The sequence below is a fragment of the Thermobia domestica genome, chromosome 9 (assembly GCF_964235325.1).
Source record: "Thermobia domestica chromosome 9, izTheDome1.hap1.1, whole genome shotgun sequence".
Lineage (NCBI taxonomy): Eukaryota > Metazoa > Arthropoda > Insecta > Zygentoma > Lepismatidae > Thermobia > Thermobia domestica.
This window is the reverse complement of record NC_137462.1, coordinates 31,608,236-31,626,011: the sequence shown is the minus strand read 5'-3', so window position 1 is coordinate 31,626,011 and position 17,776 is coordinate 31,608,236. Positions and strand designations below refer to the sequence as shown.

Genomic DNA, 17,776 nt, shown 5'->3' with positions numbered 1-17,776 from the left:
TCTTGAATAAATTACATGACAGAAGAACGTAATCAATTTAATTTAACAGAAGTGTTAACGTAATATGTTTTAATGTGTAAAAATTGAACAATAAATTGATGACATCAAATTACACGAATATCGTGCATATTAAATAAAAAAGAACAGCACTGATCGATTTTGAAATTGTGATTAGTGATGGTTACGATCAGGTGCAGGGGTGGACTGGCTGTGTAAAAAGGGCGCGGCCACATACTCTGGGAGGGCGCTGTCCATCTGAGGCTTTCGCTTGTATGGAATACCCCCTCCAAATAAAAGAAAGTGCCGGGGGCTTCCCTCGGAAAATTAGTACACAAAAAACAACAAAAGATTAAGTAGCTATTGCAGTTAATCATGATAGAATTATGCAAATTCAATATTTTCATAAACAAACAAAGAGACTTTGAGTACTAAATACGAGACGTGTTTTTTAAGTAAGGTCCGTTTTGTTGTAGACACTAGTAGTTCGCGCGCATACCGCAACTAGCGTGTGCGTTGTGTACCGGCATGCCTCGGGAACAACTGTGCTCAGTTTCAACTCTGTAGCTGACCTATACGGTTGTGTTCTGTGCTTTCACAATGTTTAAGACTATCAAATCGCCCGCCGCGTGTGAGGTTCGCTCAGTGATACGGTTTTTCTCAGCAAGTAACCTGTCTGGTGCAGAAATTCTTCGACAGATTTGCGAAGTGTACGGTGATACTGTTATGAGTGCAAGCAAAGTGCGTAAGTGGGTACGAGAATTCAAAAATGGCCGTGACAACGTCCATGATGAGTACCGCTCCGGTCGCCCTTCTTCGATTACAGACGATTTGGTGGCTTCAGTTGAAGCGAGGGTTCGTGAGAACAGACGCTTCACAATAACAGGTCTCTCAAACGAATTTCCTGACGTGTCGAGTTCAGTTCTTTACAAAATTGTTTCTGAACACCTAAAGTTTAGGAAACTGTGCTCCCGTTGGGTCCCGAAACTCCTAAAGAGGACCACAAAAACCAAAGATTTGAGTGTGCCATGAAGTTCTTGACTCGTTATCACGAAGAAGGTGACGGCTTTTTGAGTCAGATCGTAACTGGAGACGAAAAATGGGTTTCGCATATCACGCCCGAATCGAAGCAACAGAGCATGGAATGGAGACACACACATTCGCCAGTAAAGGTAAAGGCCAAAAACAGACTCTATCCCAGCGCAAAATCATGGCGTCGGTGTTTTGGAATAGGCATGGTGGTTTGTTGGTCGACTTCAGGCAACGAGGAACCACTATCAATGCAGAAGCATACTGCCAAATACTGTGAAAGCTAAGCAGAGAGATTCAAAACAAACGACGCGGCATGCTGACAAAGGGCATTGTTCTTCTCCATGACAATGCAAGACCTCATACTGCAGGTCAGACCCGCGACTTGTTGGACAATTTTGGCTGGGAAGTTTTAGACCACCCACCCTACAGTCCTGATCTTGCGCCGAGGGATTACCATCTGTTCCTCCACCTCAAACAACACCTCAGTGGCAACCGTCACAATGATGATGACGATGTGAAAACGGCAGTGAACTCTTGGTTATCGGAGCAGGCGGCAAGTTTTTATGAAGAGGGTATTTTGAAACCCTCTCAACATTCCGAGTAAAGACGGGATCTGGGGGCAGAGCAGTGGGGGTGGGAGGGTTGATATATAAAAATCATCCAAAATGACCGATATTAGAGACAAATCTATAAATTTCAGGGTCCCTAAGATCATTATAATGACATTCCCAAAGCCAAAAACAGAAAGAGCGAGGCCGCAGGCGAGCAAATACTGGGATTTGAGGCGGAGCGTGGGTTTGGTAAGGGTGATATGTAAAAATCGTCCAAAATTACCGATATTAGAGTCAAATCTATATATTTAGGGGTAAATCTAATATCATTAATAGCATTCCCACGCCGAAAACAGAAAGAGCGAGGCCGCAGGCCGAGCAAATACCGGGGTCTGGGGTGGAGACCTAGCTGGCCAAAGGCTAGCGAATTTATAAAATAATTATGTAGCTTTTTTTTTTTTTATGTGTTCAGATAGGAAACTGTGCGCCTTCCCGAGACTAAGACGGGTCTTAGTCCCTCCCGAGGAGGACGCAAAGGCACTGATGTGAGGAGGGCGCAGCGGCCATCGGGCCGGTACTTGATTATGGCCAGTCCACCCCTGATCAGGTGGTGAAGGAGACCAGTGAATACTAGAATTTGTACGCGGGGACTCCTGTGGGGTAAAAAAAGAAGCTCTAAATCCTAAACCTGCAAACAAAGAAAGCTTTCAACTCTATCCTTAAAACCCGATCTGTTGAAAATTCTGGATTAAAGGGGAGGGAATCTCGTCAATCATCCCCTCCCACAAGTGAATATAGAAAACTAAGTATTACATAATGATAGGAGCCTGATTATGGTAGGCTTAGCAGTGGTGTAGTGGCTAGCGCGCGCTCCTTGGGCGGGAGAGCGTTGAATGCATTCATTACATGGCTCGGATTCCACCCTAACTTCTAGGTTCCCGTCTCATTTAGCCTCGATGATGCAAAGACATGCCAAACTTCAACCAGCAAAACAAACATTACTCATTCTTTGGGAATTAATAGATTTCACGGTAAATTTCCCAGTATTCTTTGACAATTAGTCATATTTCTTGCGTTTTGCTGGACAGACAAAGTTCTCAGGAAAAGTATTTCGTGCGAAAAGAAGTGGAAAAACGATGGAGTTTAGGGTGCTACAAAATATTTAAATTACCAAATATCACACATAATAAAGATTAAGGCAATGACACGTCTAACTAGTAAGATGGATACACAAGAGTCATAAAAGGACAAAAGACCTTTCGGAAGGGCAAAAAGAAACCAGTAGAATAAAAATAAAAATCTTATGATGGTGACAGTGAATTGACTTAACACCAATTAAAATCTAGTAGGGAGAATCAGTGGCGAATACCGGTAACTTGAAATTAATTACATAATAAATTTAGCCACTGCAGGCTTAGCACTTCAAAAAAATTACGGAATTACGAACAAATTAACTTTGATATCCATATTTCGTCCTACAGGGGCGGATCCAGGACGAACCTCTGGGGGGGGGGTTGTAGTACTGCTACTTAGAGCTACTTTTAAGAGCTCCAAACTCTGTGATGAGTTTTATTTATACATAAAATAAGAAAAAGTTACCTCTTCTGGGGGAGGGGCCAATGGCCCTGATCGCCTCCCCTGGATCCGCCACTGCTGTACTACCTTGTAAGAACTTTCATCTTTTTGTCCCGGGTTCGCTCTCAGTCCAGGAAGATTATTGTAGGATAGAGTGCAAAAGACGGAATATTAAAGATAATAATGTACCGAAATATTATAACCAGATAAAAACACGTAGCAAAGGTACGTACAGCCGAGAGTGAGAAAAAAAAAACTGACATTACATTCCATACCGTCTAAAAATAATGTTGCTATGACTACTATTGTCACAATATGCTTGTTAAAGTACGATAAAGTACAACATGTAAATATGGTTGATTTAATATTACGACGAGTTATTGTGAAAAATATCAATACAAAAAAAAAAAAAAAAAAAACTTTTGGAGTAATATAATTTCTTAGCCATTGAACTTCAATTGAAAATGAATCAATGTGTCTTTAATGTATTGTTGGTGATACAATGAATGTATTTTAGTACTGACATAATGACAAGCATTTTGTTATATCTGTCGTTGTAATTTTACAGTAACCTCTTTACTTATCTATTTCAAGTAAAATCTCGCAGCTTATGATGTAATATCCACACACTATCATCGATTCGTTTATCACAAATTAAAATGAATGAATTAAAATTATCAGTGAGTGATCATTTTCATTATCATAACTTAACATCAAATAGTAATTACGTCACACAAATTCTTAATATACGTAAATTATGCTCTGATTCAATGACGATGGAATTTAGAGCAAGGCGTCGTCTAGTGAAGGATAGTTAGTAGTAGTTTTACTTTAGAAAAAAAAAATATTCAACATATCAGGGGCACGACGCATCAGTGGTAAAGCGCTTATCTCTGGTACGTGGAGTTCCCGGTTCGATCCCCGGCCAGTAAGTTTGTGGTGGACAACATCGTGTACGTTGTTTTTTACGGGATACTTCTGTTTCCTCCCACTTCTCATTCTACCATTTCTTCCATCATCATTCACTTCCTTTAATCATAGTCTTCTTTAGCCTAAAAGACAATCGCGGTACGTTAAACTGAAATTTTTTATTTTATTTCACATAAATTTAAGTCTTCATCCCGGCGAAATTAAAATACCGCTAATTTTACAGTAATTATGTGATATCTTCAAATAGATAAAAGATAATCGAAATGTGGAACAAGAGTGCCCTAGACAATATTATTTTACATGAGAAACCGTTATCACGACTCACTTATCTGCTTTCGATTTCGAGCCATTTTGAAAATCGGCATTTACTTTCGCGTTTCTAAACAGCTGAAAACGGAAAGCCACTAGGTGACTTGTGATAACGGTACCTCACGCAAAATAATCTCTTGTTCCATATTTCTATTATATTTTATCTATTTGAAGATATCACATAATTACTGTAAAATTAGTGGTATTTTAATTTCGCCGGGATGAAAACTCTTAATACAAAGCAATAATTTTGAAACTTGTTATTAAATTAGCTAATTTATCAGTAGAATTTCTTTCAGTAGAACGAAAACAGAATAGCTATAATTTTATGTAGAAAACGCAACAATACCGTTATTAGTACATTTCTTCCGGGACTATTTAGAAAAGAACATATATCGAACACTTGAGGATATTTTCAAATTAAATTATATCGAATCTCTGGCAAACTTCGGAATAGAATGTTGTTAAAATAATGTTGACTTCAATTTTAGTTTAACTTTAATATATGTAAAACAATCAAATTGTGTATGAAAATAACACAAATACGAAATGTTGCTTGAAAATATGTACAATAAGCGATTTTCGCAACATTACAACGAAACCTGTCAAAATGCTTCTTGTGTCATTTTTAAAATACTTAGATTGCAGCAACAAGAATAATTTTAATTGATCGTCAATTTAGGTTTAATTATTAATTAATTAATTATCTTACTTTGCAAGTATTGCTTGTGTCGATACTTTTCATAATAATTTATGATAATATTAATACTGAAAAATTGATCGTATAGAAAATTGATTCAAAGCCACAACATCTATTTACATTTCACAGTTGAATCTAATAATTGAACAAATATTGGTCAGGTATGGTCTTTTGCGATTCGGGTAGAAGAACGATGAATTTCGAAAAAGTATTTATTGGAGTTTAACAACAACTCAAAATGTATTACTACAGAGTAACAGATGGGTACTAGGCCCGTAGCCAGCCCAAAAATGTAGGAGGAGCCCAGTAGAAGTTATGGGGGCCCGATCCAACCATATTATATAGTTCATCACCATACTATAGTTCATTTGCAAGCCTATTATTACAATTTTAGATGGGGTAAGTAAAAATTTAGGGGGCACCGGCCCCCCTGGATACGGGCCTGATGGATACCCCAATAGGTTTGAGTTGTTATTAAGCTTCAATAGACACTTTTTTCGAAATTCATAGTTTTTCTACCCAGTGCGGCGATTGGATGTTAAAAGTGGAGGAAACAAGACATTATTTGAATATTTGTATATCAATGTTAGTGTTCCTGGTTGTTTCTAACACTTATTTGACTAAAGGTTGTATAACTAATAGGATACTATCTTTTTCACTTAAAATACTGTATATCGTATTTCATATTTATCGAGTAAATTGACAAGAGTAACGCAAGGAGGTACTAGCTTTTGGCACTCTTAAACAACGAAAGTACAGTATAAGAAGAAATTTGATTCCTTGCTCATGAACATCTTAAAATTCTGTCTGGAAAATTGTGTGATCAGAGTATTTAATAACAAATTTGCAAAGCAAATAAATAGAAAGGATAATCAGCGTTTCCCAACCGGTGTACCGCGGCACACTGGTGTGCCACGAATGGACCGCTGGTGTGTCGCGAGGAAATCGAAAGAAAATTAATTCTATAGGAACCAAATTGCAAAACATAGGAAAAAATGTATATTTTTGTATTTCACATTACTATGAATTTCTACCATGGAAAAAATTACTGTAATTGCAATATATTATTCTACATCTATTACTGTGTAGCAGACAGTATTTCGGCTCGTACACATTTCCACGGTTAACTGCTATGTTACGCTTCAATTGAGTCATACTAACACCGAGAAATGGAAGCACCTGTACGGTACGCGTCAAGTGAACGTTCGTAGAACACTCATTCGCACGTGAATGACAGAACAACACTTTGTTCAACAGCAATGTTTTGACTTCGACGCATCGCAAGCTGTGTGATTGCAATAATATGCACCGGTTTTGGTTAAAACAACAAAGTTAAAAGCACAAGACATTTGTTTGTTCGTTCGTTATTTAGTGATTTTCGTTCTTAGTGAAAGGTTGGATACAGTTTTCGAAAAAGAAAGCGTATTTTTAAAAATCTAAGTCCTATATTTCATTGCAATTGTTTTCTATTTTAAAATTAGAATTAAAAAAAAAATAAGCATAATGAATTAGCATAGGGGAAAACCAGTGATCGAGCTTTCATATCTGTGAGAAGGAGATCAGTAATCACAGAAAACAAAATGACCATGGTATTTTATATTTGCAAATAATAATATCTATGAGTACGCCGCGAGAACTCGTTACACCCTTAGTGTGCCGCAAGTTGGAAAAGGTTGGGAAACGCTGGGATAATATTAATCATAGTAATGAATACGCGTAATGAGGCATATTTTGTAGAAGTTATATTGAAACTGGAGATTAATGAACAACTTATACTTTTAATTCCATACGTGCTATTAAATGTATGATATTACTCTTAGAAAATGAAAGACAGTAAATAGTAGGGCTACAAGCATATGCTACGACATTTAAAGAAATACGCAACTGAAATATTAATTGCTTTGAATTGTAATTTCTGTGGCTTTCTTAACTTCACGGGAAGACAAATGACCAACACGTACTGACACAACGGCAAATATTATATGGGACATTTTTTTTTCTATGAACCAGTAATACATACAAAATCTTCACATTTCCAAATGAAACTATATACATTAAGGGGTTACTTTAAAAAAAAAGTAGGGGCATCTGCCCCTCTTGCCCCCTTAATCACCGCCCCTGCTTCTACCCGCAATACAAAAGTCCACACCGGACTCAAATAATTTCCACATAAACATTAAAATGAAAAAAAAAAAAAAATACAAGAAGTAATTTAATGATGCATAACACTTACCCCCTCCATTCTTGTAGCAGAGGTATGGAAATCTCCAAACATTTCCGAGTCCAACGGAAACACTGATGCAAGAGAACAGGAAATCCAATTTATTGCCCCATCCACCACGTTCTTCACTGTTCGAATCTTTCTCTTCCGTTTCATGATCCGCATCCGGTTTTTTCTTGATTATTTCCTCCGTGACACTTTCCGGGTCGGGTTTCGCTGAGAATTCAATAAAAGTATGATCCGGGTCTACGGGCTCTTTTTCTTCATCCCAGTAATACATTTTCTCGGACATTTTTTTCTTTTCGGTACTGATTTTGAGCCGAAAAAAAATTAAATAAATCTACTTGATTTTATTCCTTGTAGTGAGTAGTGAAACTAAGAAAAATAAATCACAATTTTATCACAACACAGAACGCGCGCGCGTTTTTTTTCTGTCGAAAAAAATCAAGAACACAATCTGGAAGTTTTAGTATTGTTGTTTTATCGTCCAATCAGATTTGTGTAGTTCTTGAGAAATCTGAAATTAAAAATTTTTGAAAAAATATTAGTATACTTACATATGTATCGGAAACGAAGAAATTCTAAGTTACAAAATTTTTCATTACAATTTAATTTTTAAAAAAGTTCTATTTCTGAATTGTTAAATGATCTAGTTTTGTATTTTCTTTTCATTAATTCCTATTCTTAGATTTAAAAAAAAAATTAAAAAATATAAAGTATGTACTTTTGACTTTCGAAGGGTATTCGAATTCAAAATTCCCGGCGTGCTGGGGAAATGTTTACAATTGACTTCGCCGAATGTATGATGTAGAAGTGCGCTGCGCGATGTTCGACGTTTCACTGTTCTGGTGGTGCATGTGACTATAAAACCGCGACAAAACATACACTTATGTTTCTCTGACGTCAGATGACTAGCGCATGCGCAAAATACATTTCCTATCACGCCCTCCCACCGTTGTCTAAAATAGCATAAAGGGAAAAGAAAGAAAAAAATAGGAGAAAAAAAAACCTGCTTCAAGATGAAAACTGGAGAGAAAAAAATTATGTTGAATATTATTGTATAGAATGCAGACTGGTTTCTTAAAAAGACTTCTTTCTTATTTTTACTTCTTTTCCAATCTTTTGTGCAGTACATGTTTTTTTTTCCTGTATATTGATATTTCAATAGCAAATGTACACTTTTTGTCGTTAATAAAAAGGTGTTGTCTATTGTATATCGAAACTTGCCACTCTCTCCCAAGAAAGATGTCAAACGTCTTACACATTTCAGGTGCATCTGTAGCGCTTACGTATCTCTTTGGTACTCAGCTCAGCATCCGGCTGCTTAAAAATCACTCCCGCGAAGCATTTTGTCGGCTAAACCAGAGGCTGAACAAACTTTTACAACAGGAGCGGATTCAGGGAGGGGGCGATTGCTCCCCCCCAGAAGAGGAAACTTTTTTATTTTATATATATATAAATAAAACCCATCCCAAAGTTTGGAGCCCTTAAAAGTAGCAGTATGACAACCCACCGCCCCCCCCAGAAGTCGGTCCTGGATCCGCCCCTGTTTTACAGTAGAGTTCCGAAAACTCGGCCTAATGTGAACCGAAGGGTGGCCGAGTTCGTGAAAATGCCGGGTTATCGTGAATGGAGGTTAAAAAAAGAATAAGTACAAGTGTTTCATCAGAAAATACAGTACCGTACATATATGTATTGACTGCTTGAGAATACAACAGAGAACAAACTGTCCAATTACCTTTACACAAAGGAAAAGCACATACTTTATGAAGGCATAGAGCCTTTACTATACATGGAAATGGAAATTAAGGAATACACACTGTACAGTAATTTATCTGATTAAGACAAACTGTAGAAAAATACTTGACAATGGCCTTGAACGGGTCTGTACGTTTTTGTTTTTTTTTTCCCGCCCTGTGGCCAAAGTATCCGGACTGCTGGGTTATCGAGTGCTGAGTTTTAGAGATTTTTTTTTTTTTAAAGTTCTGTAGCCGCCCCTTCACATTGCTGGGACTGCAACTATGAAATATCAATAAGGCAACACGAGACGGTTCCAAATAGATTTAAAATTTATGTTGGCCTGGCCCCTGGTCGTGGTGCGCAGCAATGTGGTCGTGATTGGTAATCTCCAGATAGTCTTCGTGGAATAATGATAACTATTGAATATAGCTGGGTAATAGTATACATGAGAACCCCCTGGTCTGCGTTTCTTCTGTGTTCTATTACCACTTCTACATGAAATACCATAAATTTTCTACGTAATGCAATAGTAAGAAGTATCCATGTGCACAAGACATGCGATATGCGTTAAATCCCCCCCCCCCCCACATAGTCATAGATAAAGTACAAGGGCACTACACATGCAGATATATGGTACAGGTACGTTCTTTTTTATTTTCGTATCAGTCGATAAGTAAATAAAAGTCGCTTTGTTACCCCCTTTGAAAGTTCGTACATACTCAATGAATAATCCCTAAAATTATGAGCGTCCTGCTCCTTCGGGAACTGATACAACTTCATGTATACTATATCCCTAGACGGGGCTCTATTGGCACCATGCCTTTAAATATAGCAGCATTGCCTCAAGTATTTAGATTCACCGTGACCATTGCAGTATCCTGACGAACATGAGTTAACAACTAATGTTGTCGGCGGGAGCTCATGTGGTTCGGATTTCACGTTAATCAGTAGGTCCACGTCTCATATAGCCTCGCTGCTGAACGGGACGTTAAATTCAAACACAACAACAACAACAACAACTAATGTTGTATTACTATGCTACACAGCCGCATTCACCATCGGTACACTTCATCACTATAGATCATCTGCCAAGAACAACAACCTATTTTCATCTGCTTATTACACATCTGGAAATACATAAGTAAACGAAAGAGAAGTCCGACGTATTCAGGTGATGAGATATTGTCAGGGATTCTAACTATTTACTCATACATGTTTACCATATTTATATCGCCTTCAGTAAAGTATAAATATTAGGATATAAAATTTCACAGTACAGATGCACCAAATTAATTAACACTATTCCTGTAATAATATTATGTATTTAGTATAGTATTCTTTTCACCTTTTTTTTTTTCAATTATAAAGCATCAATAACAATTTTCATGACAGGAACTTAATACCTCAACAACCTATCTTTCTTGTTAGTATATTCTGTATCTACTACTTTTCTTCTTCTTCTTACAGGACATTTCATAAAGGCTTCAGTTTTCATTAATATCCAACATCCTTGTTAATATCACACGTTTTGTAGATTAAATTGACCATAGATAAAATATAAAAATGTATAATTATTTGGTTATATAATTTCGATCAATATTTAAACAGATAATTTAAATTTTATTACATAGTTCATTATTCCGAATCTGCAAGTTTACTAGCATATTACACATCTAGACATAAATAATCTTTGACAAAATGATAAAAATCGATTAAATAAACCAAGGATCTTATAAAATAGAGGATCTGCCCTTACAACAAAATCTTGAAGCCATACGTCACAGTTTTGTCACCCCTACTTTGCCAACTCCGTCCAATAGGATCGCAATGTTTTGAGCCAACAATCACGGCGGAAACGAAAGTAGCCAATCAGACGATAGCAGAAACGAGAGTAGCCAATCAGACGTGCCGATGCTCGGTTGCTTTTTGGTTTCACCAATTTAATAGGATAAAGATGCATATGGGCAGATCCTCTATTTATAACATCCTTGAAATAAACAAATTATTTCAAACTTTCAAATAAGTAGCTAATTCAGGAATTGGCACAATCAAATTTACATTAAAGCATACATATACTTTAAGGACAATGTGCCAAAATGGTCCGTTACAGTTCTATGCTATGATGTGAATGCATCGTCTTCCATTACTGCTATCAGTGGCGGATCTAGCCCATAGTCGGGGTGGCTTAGATCCTCTCAGCTTTTTGAGTGACAGAAATAATTTAAGCTATTATTTATATATTTTTTGAAAGTTTATAGTAAACTCATGTTAATCCTATAAACTGGTTCTGGCTGCTTCCCCCCAGTTTTTAAATCTTCTTGATCCCCACTGACCGCTATACGTAGTTTTGTAGATAAGAGTTCTCTAACTCTTAATTCAGAGATTTTCCAATTAATTGTTGCTCTTGAGGGTAGTCATATCGCTAAAAACAAAAATTAAGTTTTGAAGCTACAATCTAAGGGAAGAAAGCTTTTATATAGCTTTAGAAAGATCTAATCAAGAAGTAGTACGCTTAGGTAATTAGTTTTTCCCCCTTAGCTTGCTGTGATATATTTTTTCATCGATGTGACTTGCCTCAAAAGCCGCCACAGCTCCCAATTGCCTTATGATGTTGGATTCACATCAAAGACCGAAGCCGAGAACACAAGTATCAAACAGATTAGAGATATACAGGAAGCTTCTTCGTATTAATGTACCTGAAATATGATGCGTTTGACATCTTCTTTATGGACTTGAGTCGTTCCAACGTCACCTGTTAGCTATCGCCTGTACTAAGTTCAACCTAGCGACATACACTCGTTGGCGCGCTGCGTCGTCCAGTCTAGCAGGTATATCAGGAGCTCTTCAGACCTAGTGGTCGTCACATCTTTTATTCATGTGACTCCCCATTTTGTCTCACGACTCTGGGTGGACGCCGAAAATTGGGAAGCATTGGTCGGGAATCGAACTCGGCACCACGCGGACGCGAGACAACGCTGTAACCACTAGACTACGTTGTCCCCATAGTTTAGTTTACCAAAATTCCTTTATATATTTACTCTGACCGTATGTTTATTCGTCCAGGAGACAGATCAGTGTCTGTCTGTGTACCGGTATTCATTCGTTCGGGGGACAAAACCGTGTCAGTCCGCGTATCTATTCGTCCGGGAGACAAAACCATGTATGTCCGTGTATTCACTCATCTGGGAGACAAATCAGTGTCTGTCTGTGTATCCATTCGTTCGAGAGACATCAGTGTTTGTCCGTCCGTATTTCCATTCATCCGGGAGACAAATCAGTGCCCGTCTCTGTGTATCCATTCTTCCGGGAGGGAAATCCGTGTCTGTCCATGTTTCCATACGTCCAAGAGACAAAACCGTTTCTGTCCATGTGTCCATTCGTCCAAGAGACAAATTAGTGTTTGTCTGTGTATCTATACGTCCGAGAGACAAATTTCAAGTACTAGTTACCATCAATTTTGGCCAGAATTTAGACGATTCAAAAATTAGGAATTGAGTTCTTTGCTGGAGGTGATATTCAAACCGGAAGTGTAAAAATCCATCCTTTCCAGTTTTAGTGTTGATCACTGTAGAGAAAAAATGGTAATAGATAGCGAGAAATGGTTTCCTACAAACGATTAGCTATCCCAAAAATACATTGCATTTCCATCCTTAACAGTCTACTAAAACCGGAAGCGATCAAAAGTCACTACCATTTCCGGTTTCAATATCAATCTACTAAGAGCAAAAAACTGGTAAGATATAGCAAAAAATGATTTTTTGGAACCAATGTAGCGTTCTAAGGAAAAGTACCATATTCTCTGTTAGCGCCCTATTCAAAGCTGGAAGTGGTAGAAATCAACTACTTCCGGTTTTTACTTGATCGCTGTAGAGTAAGAAACAATAAGAAGCGAGAAATGACTTTCTGCCAGTCCTAAGAATATGTTCCGATTCCACTCTAAATCTCTCTACTGAAACCGGAAGTGGTAGGAATAGGAATCTCTTACTAATTCCGGTTTTTAATATTAATTGAGAAATTTTGATGACATACAAACGAAACTTTTCACGTGCATACACATGGCAGTACTACTTTTTGTAAAAAATCATTACATATTGTGAAATTGTGGTAGACTTCCAAACTGTAGGGATCCAATGACGTAATCGAAAATGACAGATACATCATTTCCACTTGGGACGCTGAATCGGTGTCAAAACACAATTTCTCGATCCCTTACAATTTTTGCTCTAATGGTATCTAATGTTGTAACCGGAAGTTGGAGGTTTCTATCATTTACAATTCCAAGCGATGGAAAAGATGGAAGATGGGTCAATCCACTCTTGGAATGTTGAATAAACTTCAAAAAATCTTTCTCGCTACCCTTAAGGCTGATTTACACACAGTGTGCCGTACTCATGTTGTTCCCCTGCCATTAGGGATGCGCATGAGACAAGATTTGGGGCTGTCTCGTCTCGAAAATGTGCTGGAAAAAATATTTTCGACTTGAAAGATGTATATTTCTCTATTGGAAGAGTTGTGTCTCGACTCAAATTTTGCCAGGAAAGTTCTGTCTCGTCTCGTACGCATCCTTACCTGCCATGATTCGTCCATGCCAGAGCTGAGGTTAACCATGTTGCTTTCTACAACACTTCCCAATTTCTAGTAAACTTCGTACCGCTTCGTGTGCTCCGAAGAAAGATGAAGAATCGCGGCCGACGAGCCACGACGGGCTGGTTTCTGTTCAAGGTAGCCTGTTGGGGCACGACATAGGAACGGCATTTAATGTGTAAATTGTTCGAAGACAACACAATGTCAAAGTCAAAGTCAAAGTCTGAATTCAATGTCAACACATCATCTTTCAAGTAGCTCCACAAGAAATCAGATGGATGATGGATTGATGTCAGGACTATGCGGGGGCCATGCTCCTGAAACCGATGTGACACTACTTACCCATTAAATATGTCATACAGGTAATCAACCGGATATTCCTAACCGATGAGATATTCCAATAGACCGACGAGAAATCCCTTACTCAGCAGCCGTCATCCTTGTTGATTTGCTAAGATTTCGTGTCATGGCAACGCGAACTGCTTCAATGTTTTCAGGGGGTGCGGATACTTGGTTCGCGCCGTTGATTCTTCTTTACCACAGAGCCAGTTGTTTTAAATTGACAATACAATCACTGAACAATCTGTTTACATGGAGCCCACTTTGTACGGAAGTGTGCACGAAAACGTTTATGTGTCGTCCGAACTCCTCGTTTCTGTTAAAAACAGTACAGCTTTCACCTTCTGTTCAACACTCAATCTGCTCTTAAGCACCATCTTGAAAGCCGCTGTTTGGCGCCTAGTAAATATTTGATACTAACTTCTCGTGACATCTACCGGATTTTCCATAAACCAAAGCACACGAATACGAGTGTTCAACAAGGTCCGTTTTGTTGTAGACACTAGTAGTTCGCGCGCATACCGCAACGAGCGTGTGCGTCGTGTACCGGCATGCCTCGGGAACAGCGTTGCCAGATCTAGCATAATGATGCTAGATCTAGCATAATTTGCATGTCTTTAGCATCTAGCATGTCTTGTAGCATCTTGCGTTTAGCATCCCACCCAAATCTAGCATAATTTCAGCAAGTTTATCAAAAAGCCGTAAAACCTGGAGATGAGAAAGAAGTTGGTTGTGGGAAGAAAAAGAACGGCAGAAATGTATCCTCTCCCATTGATTCATACAGTCGGTAAACCATACAGGCAGTCTTATTTTCCGAAGTAGGTTAGAAACGGCTTTTTTTTTTTTTTTTTTGTGCCTCCACCCGGGGTTTTCTAATTCTTTAACTGCGAGCCACGGGCGAAGCTATGGAGACCATTCTCCCCCCAACTTTTTGACAACTTCACTATCTTTATTTCTTACTTCATGACCTGAAATGAAAGGTCCGAGACCGACCAAAAATTTGCCCCCCAGCAGACAATTCCCAACTCCGCTTATGCTGCGAGGTAATTTTCTTTCAAAATATGTAAACAAACACTTTGCATTCATTTATACTATATATACGCCATTGAGTCTGGCAACGACTGCACTAGTTTAGTTGAGTTAAAGCTTTGGTACGTGAAGTATTGAGTTCTATCCACGCATTCTTGCGCTCTGCGTATTTTAAGTTACGTTATCGTATCTCAGCTTCATTTTTTTCTTTTAAAACTCCTGAATTAGTAATTATGAGGATCTAGCATAATTTGACCGAATCTAGCATAATTTCGATCAGCTTTTGGAATAATTCCGAGCTGTGGGGCTGGCAACGCTGCTCGGGAAGAACTGTGCTCAGTTTCAGCTCTGTAGCTGACCTGTACCTGTACGGCTGTGTTCTGTGCTTTCACAATGTTTAATACTATCAAGTCGCCCGCCTCGTGTGAGGTTCGCTCAGTGATGCGGTTTTTGTCAGCAAGAAACCTGTCTGCTGCAGAAATTCATCGACAGATTTGCTAAGTGTACGGTGATACTGTTATGAGTGCAAGCAAAATGCGTAAGTGGGTACGAGAATTGCCGTGACAACGTCCATGATGAGGACCGCTCCGGTCGCCCTTCTTCGATTACAGACGATTTGGTGGCTTCAGTTGAAGCGAGGGTTCGTGAGAACAGGCGCTTCACAATAACAGGTCTCTCAAACGAATTTCCTGACGTGTCGAGATCAGTGCTTTACAAAATTGACATTGCCGTTACAATGATGACGACGATGTGAAAACGGCAGTGAACTCTTGGTTATCGGAGCAGGTGGCAAGTTTTTATAAAGAGGATATTTTGAAATTGGTTGAGAGGTATGATAAGTGTTTGAATAAACTTGGCAACTATGTCGAAAAAATAGAGTAAAGTATGTACTTTCTGAAAATACATCTACTTTTTTTTGAAATAACCTTTCGTTGTGTAGTTATGTTCAAACGGACCTTACTTAAAAACACGCCTCGTATATAATATTGCATGTGTAATAAACAAAAAAAAAAAAAAAAAAGTTTGACATTTCGCACGTCACCTTCTAGTATCACCGTATTTACTCCATACATGATTTCTAGTCTCTGTATCAAATTTCTGAGAATTTGTGCTTTAAAAGTACGAGAGAGATAGCAGATAATGTACTAAAGTTATTGGTTAATGACGTGTTTTTTCCCTGGATTTTCCCCTTTTCTTATTAAAAATGTTGTAAGTCCACGACACGAACGTGTGATAATAATTTTCTCTAGCTATGTGCAAATCTTGTGCAAACATATATTGTCAACGAATTTGAAGTATATTGTAAACAGACCACTTACGGTGGTAGGTGATGATGATGCAATGCAGTTTTTAAGTGAAGTCAAACCTTGTTTCTTTCTATTCTTAATTGTAAAGCACTTAAAAAGTAAAAAGTGTACTAGCAATAACTAACGCTTTAATTGTTAAACTATGATGCAATTTGAAATTGTTATTCAATTTGTGTGTGTGTATGTGTGTGTTTAAATGCAGTTATGCAAATGACGCTATGCACTACTGCACTTAAGTCCTCTGTTGCAGTTTGAACGTTAAGATTCTCTATAGAGAGGAATTGTTTCTTTTTTACGTCTTTTTAATGCTCCATTCATCAATCTCACACAATTCGAACTTTCTATATAACGTACGACATTTATGTTAACCAGATAAAAAGATTTATAATTTCTCTCATTTTTTTTTTTTTTTTTTTACCTGGAATTGATGACGATTAGCAAGAAATAATTAATTGCTTTGTAACTTACGTATGATTAACCTGAATCGTAACGATAACGAATATTGCATTATATGTATTGTGATATGCTTAATTTCAAAATAGAATTTTTCAGAATGATGTTACGTCATCGATAACCATTTTTGCCATTTTCTTTCCTTTGTAGTTTCTGAAAAGTTAAATAAAAAAATCAAAAATTTTATGTCATTTGAGACCAATGTTTCATTAATTATAAAAATGAAACTTCCTAGAAACGAAATGAAATTAATTCTTTCAGCTTCTTTTAATTTCTTCAATGAAATCTTTATGATACACAGTAGACTCCCGATTATCCGGCTCGCGACTATCCGGCCTAGCTTTCTTTTATCGTAATTAAATGAGGAAGGCAAGGCGTTGCATTGGCAACATTACCAAGGCATCGGAAGCTGGCGTCTGCTACGATCCTTCCAAGGATGTTATAAATAGAGGATCTGCCCATATGTATCTTCATCCTATTAAATCGACGAAGCCAAAAAACAACCGAGCATCGGCACATCTGATTGGCTACTCCCGTTTCTGCCATTGTCTGATCGGATACTTTCGTTTCCGCCATGATTGTTGGCTCAAAACATTGCGATCCTATTGGACGGAGTGGGCAGAGTAGGGGTGGCGAAACTGTGACGTATGGCTTCAAGATTTTGTTGTAAGAGCAGACCCTCTATTTTATAAGATCCTTGGATCCTTCTACGTGTTGTGAGCAAAATACAAGTTGTGACAGGAAGAGAGCAGCGTTCAGCTCCTTGTTCCTTGTTTCGCCAATATGTGTAATGGACTTCAATATAGTACATTTGCCGCTGTTCCTGATTATAACTGTACAGTACGTACAGTACGTAGAGTACGTAGAGTACTGTATTCATAAATTGTTCTTGGGGTTTGCTTAATGCTTCGGCCTACTCGTTTTTTGTTTGTTTGTTTATTTGTTTGTTATCCGGCCTGCCCTTCCGCCAAACTAGGCCTGATTCCCGGGAGTCTACTGTATTACTCCA

At 38.0% G+C, this 17,776-nt stretch overlaps 1 protein-coding gene across 2 annotated transcripts in view; it reads right to left on the bottom strand.

Moving 5' to 3' along the window:
* The window catches only part of LOC145694524 (sodium- and chloride-dependent GABA transporter 1-like), a 195,658-nt gene that overhangs the window by 108,009 nt on the left and 69,873 nt on the right, over positions 1-17,776 (bottom strand). The window contains exons 1-2 of one of the 2 annotated variants that reach the window (XM_081770840.1): positions 8,040-8,179; positions 7,328-7,832 (exon numbers count right to left, since the gene is read on the bottom strand). In XM_081770840.1, the coding sequence (XP_081626966.1) occupies positions 7,328-7,607 (280 nt within the window). In that variant the 5' untranslated portion in view covers positions 7,608-7,832; positions 8,040-8,179. Of the gene's footprint in view, positions 1-7,327; positions 7,833-8,039; positions 8,180-17,776 lie in introns of those variants that run through there. The other variant, XM_081770838.1, reaches the window with a different exon arrangement.